A 7,421-nucleotide genomic window follows, 5' to 3' on the forward strand; every position below is an offset into this window, starting at 1 on the left:
CCCCAGCGACTTAAGACTGGTTTTGTGCTCCAGGGTCACATTTTTACTCTATGTAGATTATTCTAAGAACAGAAATAAACACGACAACAGCCAGTCAGTGCATGTTGCTAGTAAGTCTGTGTAGTTTGGTCTACTACACAAACACAAACACACGTGATGCTCACTGTGTTTTTAACATCTGTCGTCTCAATATATGCAGACATAAACACATGAATTTCATCTGCTCTGAGAGTCACTTCACTTTAAGTTTAATTTGAGAAAAACTACCATCAAATACAAACATGCAGCTCAAAGATCTTCACGACAAACCACCAAAATAAAAGTTTGATTTAACTTGAAGAAATTATGACGTACATGTATTACTATTGTATGTTTTACTTCTCAAAATAATAATATCATTATTTTTAAGGGAAATTCATGCAACCAAGATATTTTTTCATTCATATTTTAATTTATACATTTCTGTATGCAGCATCTTATTTGACAAAAAAATAAAAATGCAATGATTTGTTGTAAATTAATTGTTGTATTTTCATTTGATTACATTTTAAAAGATTGATTAAATTGCTAAAACTTTTAAAATGTATTTCATTTTTGATGATACATTTGTAATAAATCATAAAACACAGAATCCCGAAAAAAAAAAAAAAATGGGGGGGGAGGGTGACTAAACAAAACAAAAATAAAATAATTTATGGGAAAATAAAATGGATTTCATAGGGCCCTAAATTAAAAGTTAGATTACTCTGTGGAGTTTAATTGTAAACAAACTGAAAAGTTATGTTTACATTCATAGTCAAGGTCTAACAAAATGTGGAAAGCATTTCCTAATATGTTGTGATAAATATCAATATCATTTGATATGGAAAAAGATATTGTGATCATATTTTTGGCCATATCGCCCAGCCCTAATCTGATGTACTATGTAGACAGAACTTTAACAGTGCAAAGCGCCCTTCCCAATCGAACCAGACTGTTAAACAGAAAAAGCCATTAAATTAGGTCCTTACATTTTACATTTTTTTCCATGCACAGTTTTTCTGTTATCCAGCCATTAGTGGAGACAATTTGTGCAGTAATTTATATTAAGTTATTTTTCCCTTGCCAGTCTGCTATTGTGGCATCTATGATTTCTAATAAACCTGTCTTTAAACTGCACAACGGTCAGTCAGTTTACATGTCAGTCAGACTGTAAAGAGAGAAAAACGTCATATTTTGCAAGTAAATTTAATCTACTGTACTATTAGCATCCTGAGAATTGTTTACAATTTCAGGACAATTTGCCTCAGTTCACATTATTGTAGTGCATCTGGTATTGTCTTTCTCATTATTTTTTACAAATTATTTTCTTTATAGTAATGCACTCCATTTTTTTATTGTATTTCAGTAAAGAATACTATTTTGTAATATGTTTTAGTAAAATAAATTTCTCATTATTTTTAATGCTGATTTTTGTTACAGTAATGCAGTATTTTTTTACTGCATTATAGTACAAAATAGACAGTTTTGCATTGATTTTTTTTAGCAAAATAAATGAATTTTTCACATTATTTTTAGCAGTAATATTTATTACAGTAATAAGGTCCAAGTGTTATTGTATTACAGTGCAAATACTATTTCGCAATGATTTTTAAAAATCTATTAATTTCTTTCTCATCGTTTTTAACAATGATGTTCATTACAGTAATACAGTCCATTTTTATTGTATTACTGTACAAAGTACTAGTTTTACAATGATTTCTTATTCAAATAAAAATGAGTGCTGTCAAATGATTAATCGTGATTAATCGCATCCAAAATAAAAAGAATAATCGCGATTAATCGTTTGACAGCACTAATATTTTTTTTAATTAAAAAAAAATATATATTTTTTAAAAATGTTAATTTTTATTTTCTATGTTACAATAATAAGAATGACACTCTGTAGTTTGCATTACCGTAATGAGAATTAAAAGGTCAGGATGAGCTTGATGGTCCTGAAAATAATGTAAAAATGCCAAAAAATCTTAAGAATCCGAATAGTTTTTAAGAGTCCAAAGTATTTTTGCATCAAGATAATAAAACCTATGACCTATGCCCCATCTTGATTAATGACAGTGTGAACTATGCTGATATTTTTCACATGTAAAGAGGCCAATCTTAACAGAGGTCATCTGAATATGGACATTATAAAGTTATATATACAAAAAGATTGAGTATAATCGTAAGAGTCAGAGATATGTTTGAACTATACATGTTAATTGTAGCTTATGGCCCCTCATATCGTCTCCTCATGAAGATGACTTAATGTACACTCAAATCACATGCTCTGGAAAGCCAACACAAAGCAAGGTTTTCCATGCTCTGATACACTACTACACTAATGCAGACGATTGGCTGGTATGCATCACGTGACTCTCAGGACCAATCAGAGCTGAGAGGACTGTAATGTGCATTATATGTGCACAAAAGCCATTTTCAGGCTGAATATGATGTTTTGAAGATCGTGTGTCATCTGTGATGCTGCTACAGGTTCAGCAGCTCTACGGAGCAGAGCACATCGTCACGTCTCATGAGACGCCATCGCCACCGCAGACAGAAACCCAAAGCACCCAGAATGGAGAGGGTGAGACTCCAGATAAACCTCATGGCTATCAGTGTTGAAGGTTTGTCTCTTTAAGTGTGTCCTCATCTCTCGCTCTCTTTCTCTCGATCTCTCCAGTCCTCGTCGTTCAGCAGCATAACTGACTCCACCATGTCTCTGAACATCATAACTGTCACATTAAACATGGGTGAGTATGTGCACATGTATATCTGTGTGTCTGCACCACTCTGTTAAAGACAACATGAATGACATTCACTAACCACATTTAGTAATGAGACACGAACAGAAATGTAGAGCAGGATTTCAGCCTTCCATCTGGATTTAATTAGATTGTGAAAAGTTATATTATTAAAAGTATTAAACGTTGATGTGTAAGTCGATTTGAACCATCTGTGTTACAGACAGGCTTCATGGCAGTGAATTTTAACAGTGCACAAATCGAGTTGTAGTGTACTTTTAAATACACTACCGGTTAAACATTTGGAGTAGTTTTTTTTAGTGTTATTGAAATAAGTCTTATGCTCACCAAAGGCTGCGTTTATTTAATCAAAAATAGAGTAAAAACAGTAATATTGTGAAATATTATTACAATTTAAAATAACTGTTTTTTATTTTAATATATTTTAAAATGTAATTTATTTCTGTGATCAAAGCTGAATTTTCAGCATCATTACTCCAGTCTTCAGTGTCACATGATCCTTCAGAAATCATTCTAATATGCTGATTTTCTGCTGGAAACTGTGATAATATTTGATAAACTGAAGGTTTAAAAACAGCAATTATTTGAAATATGTGACCCTGGAGCACAAAAGCAGTCTTAAGTCGCTGGGGTATATTTGTAGCAATAGCCAAAAATACATTGTATGGGTCAAAATTATAGATTTTTCTTTTATGCCAAAAATCATTAGGATATTAAGTAAAGATCATGTTCCATAAAGACATTTTGTAAATTTCCTACTGTAAATATATCAAAACTTAATTTTTGATTAGTAATATGCATTGCTAAGAACTTCATTTGGATAACTTTAAAAGTGATTTTCTCAATATTTTGATTTTTTGCACCCTCATATTCCAGATTTTCAAATAGTTGTATCTCAGCCAAATATTGTCCTATCCTAACAAACCATACATCAATGGAAAGCTTATCTATTCAGTTTTCAGATGATGTATACATCTCAATTTCAGAAAATTTACCCTTATGACTGGTTTTGTGGTCTAGGGCCACATATACATTTTTGTAGCATTATAAAGGTCTTTACTGTCACTTTTGATCAGTTTAATGCATCCTTGCTGAATACAAGTATTAACTGCTTGAAATCCAAGATCCAATAGCACAAAATCTTTACCAGAGACTGTTTAATCAAGCAAACAAAAAAAACAAATTAAAAAAACAACTGAAAGTGGGGATTGGTGTTCTTTTCTTTTTACATTTTAACAAAAGTTTAAAATAAAAATGTTGCATTCTCACATTACTAAATCTATAGTCTGCTGTTCATCTCTCCATTTTGTTTTTCTCTCTCCCCCTTACTATAGAGAAGTATAATTTTCTGGGCATCAGTATAGTCGGGCAAAGTAATGAGAGGGGCGATGGAGGAATCTACATCGGCTCCATCATGAAGGGCGGTGCGGTGGCTGCTGACGGACGCATTGAGCCTGGTGACATGCTTCTGCAGGTTTGATTTATACTGTAAGATATTCCTGATCATGGTGGCTGTTTGTGATTTCTAAGAGTTGCTTGTTTTGTTGTAGGTGAATGATATCAACTTTGAGAACATGAGTAATGATGATGCAGTGAGGGTGCTACGAGAGATTGTCCATAAACCTGGGTAAGAAGTGGGCTTTGTGATGTCCCGTGCTCTCATTATGGACTAAATGAGATTTATATCAGCACTGATGTTTTTTTTGTGTATGTTCACATTTACAGACCCATCACACTGACTGTGGCCAAATGTTGGGATCCAAACCCTCGTAGCTGTTTCGCCCTCCCACGAAGTAAGAGAGCTACTGCGTTACAGTGCTATTAAAGAAATAGTTGGCGCATATATGAAAATGAAATCACCCTGAGGCTATCCAAGATGTAGATGAGTTTGTTTCTTCATCTGAGAAATTCAGCATTAAATCACTTGCTCACCAATGGATCCTCTGCAGTGAATGTGTGCCGTCAGAATGAGAGTCTGATAAAAACATCACAATAATCCACAAGTAATCCACACCACTCCAGTCCACCAGTTAACATCTTGTGAAGTGAAAAGCTGCGTGTTTGTAAGAAACAAATCCTCATTTAAGACAGTTTTAACTTCAGACCATCGCTCTTCTATCCATAATATTGCTTTCTCCAGTGAAAACGTCTTAAAAAGTTCAAGCTCTGAAAACAGTCCAAAAAATTCTAAACAAATATGTCAGTGGATTTTGTTGTGAGAGGGAATGGACTTTTTCACTGGAGGATGGGTTCTTATGGATTATGGACTTGAATTTTGGCCAGCAGTGATTGTTTAAAGTTAAAATGTCTCAATGATGGATTCGTTTCTTACAAAGATGCAGCTTTTCACTTCACAAGACGTTAATTGATGGACTGGAGTCGTGTGGATTACTTGTGGATGATTGTGATGTTTTTATCAGATGTTTGGACTCTCATTCTGACGGCACCCATTCACTGCTGAGGATCCATTGGTGAGCAAGTGATTTAATGCTGAATTTCTCAGATGAAGAAACAAACTCATCTACATCTTGGATAGCCTCAGGGTGAGTAAATTTAATTTCTGGGTGAACTATTCTTTTAAACATGAAGTGCTGTTCGCAACCATTTCACTTTCATAGTTAAAATTAAAACATTACTGTTTTTGACCTCTTTGGTAGCATCTAAAGTGACCAGGCATCCGTTTACTCCCCCTGTGTTTGTTCAGGTGAGCCGATCCGTCCCATAGACCCTGCTGCCTGGGTGTCTCACACTGCCGCTATGACGGGGGCGTACCCAGTGTACGGTATGAGCCCTTCCATGAGCACAATCACCTCCACCAGCTCCTCCATCACAAGCTCCATTCCAGAGACTGAGCGTAAGTGTTTATCCACCCACCCTTCCCATAATCCACCTCTGCTGTGCCTGCCGTCTGTCGCCAGAGGATGACTTCATCTGCAAACCCACTGCTTACTGTGTTGTGACCGTAGCCCTTACCAACTGAGTTGGTCAAATGAAAATTAAAGATTTGTGAGTAGTCTTGAACAAAATACATGCAGTAAATTATACACTAAAAATTAGGCTGTACAGCCCTTGTGAAAAAGAAGTACACTTTAGAATACTTTTACATATAAAATACTAAAAATAAGAGAATCTATTACTATGAACTGAATGTAATGTTTATACACAATTGCATGTTATTTACAATTTAAAAAAATGTATTATAGTTTACATTTGTATTAGTATGCTTTAGTATGTTAGTCAACACATCAAAGTAAGTGTACTTCTTTAAAGCATGACAAAAGATTATTAAAACTATTTTTTAAATGCACTTTAAATTAAAACTTTTAATTTGACATTATTACAAAGAGCACTTAAGTGTTAAGAGAGTCATGAAAGTGTACTTTTAAGATTTAAAGTACACTACAAGTGCACATTAAATACAATTAAGCACACCTCTTTTTCACAGGGGAAATTAGATTGATTTGTGATGTCTGAGAAATCAGAAACTCCTCCTAGATCAGTTGATAACGGCTACAACATCTTGATGTTCAGAGCACGTCTTTGTAAGTTAACTCATATCTGTAGACTGCTGTGCACCATCTCATTGAGCTTTACTCTGCAGGGTTCGAGGATTTCCATCTGTCCATCCATAGCGACATGGCAGCAGTAGCCAAAGCAATGGCATCTCCAGAGTCAGGCCTGGAGGTGCGGGACAGAATGTGGCTAAAGATCACCATCCCCAATGCCTTCATAGGTAAACTTGCAGCCTCACTCTTAAAATTTAACTTTAGCATGGAGGGAAAATGCCACCAAAAGGGATAAACAGGTCCTCATAATAAATTCCTCTTTTTTTTTTAATCTGTGATCTCATGTTTGATGTTTCATCATTGTCAGTATCTATCCATTTATACCCGTGTGAAAAAGAAGTGTGCTTAAAGGGATAGTTCACCCAAAAATGAAAATGAAGTCGTTTCAAACCTGTAAGACCTTCGTTCATCTTCGAAACACAAATTAAGATATTTTTGATGGAATCTGAGAGCTGTCTGACCCTGCATAGACAGCAACGCAACTGAAATGTTCCCAAGTCCAGAAACTTAGCAAGGAGATCTGTAAAATAATCCATGTGACATCAGGTGTTCAACCGTAATTATACAAAGCTACGAGAATACTTTTTGTGCACAAAAGGAAAAAAAAAAAAGACTTTATTTAACAATTCGTCTCCTCCGCGTCACCCTGTAGCGCCATTTTGGAGAATATCCGCTGGACATAAACAGCGTATGCTGTTCTGTGTCAGCTGCGTGACACCGGATCTGTTTCGTACGTTGTTGTGATTTGATCTGAACGAAAACAGCGTATCCGTGTGATGCAGCTGACACAGAACAGCATACGCTGTTTATGTCCAGCGGATATTCTCCAGAATGAAGCTACAGGGTGACTCGGAGGAGACAAATTGTTGAATAAAGTCTTTTTTTTTCTTTTCTTTTGTGCACAAAAAGTATTCTCGTATCTTCGTATAATTACGGTTCAACACCTGATGTCACATGGATTATTTTACAGATCTCCTTGCTATGTCTCTGGACTTGGGAACATTTCAGTTGCGTTGCTGTCTATGCAGGGTCAGACAGCTCTCAGATTCCATCAGAAATATCTTCATTTGTG

General features: G+C 35.2%; 1 protein-coding gene across 1 annotated transcript in view; it reads left to right on the forward strand.

The window, feature by feature from the left end:
- Positions 1-7,421, forward strand: part of LOC107671937 (segment polarity protein dishevelled homolog DVL-3-like) — a 40,894-nt gene that overhangs the window by 28,113 nt on the left and 5,360 nt on the right. Inside the window, exons 6-12 of the mRNA XM_016464986.1 lie at positions 2,512-2,605; positions 2,702-2,771; positions 4,118-4,257; positions 4,334-4,410; positions 4,509-4,576; positions 5,488-5,637; positions 6,385-6,516. Of these exons, the coding sequence (XP_016320472.1) occupies positions 2,512-2,605; positions 2,702-2,771; positions 4,118-4,257; positions 4,334-4,410; positions 4,509-4,576; positions 5,488-5,637; positions 6,385-6,516 (731 nt within the window). The remainder of the gene's footprint in view (positions 1-2,511; positions 2,606-2,701; positions 2,772-4,117; positions 4,258-4,333; positions 4,411-4,508; positions 4,577-5,487; positions 5,638-6,384; positions 6,517-7,421) is intronic.

The sequence above is a fragment of the Sinocyclocheilus anshuiensis genome, unplaced genomic scaffold (assembly GCF_001515605.1).
Source record: "Sinocyclocheilus anshuiensis isolate Anshui unplaced genomic scaffold, SAMN03320099.WGS_v1.1 scaffold297, whole genome shotgun sequence".
Classification (NCBI taxonomy): domain Eukaryota; kingdom Metazoa; phylum Chordata; class Actinopteri; order Cypriniformes; family Cyprinidae; genus Sinocyclocheilus; species Sinocyclocheilus anshuiensis.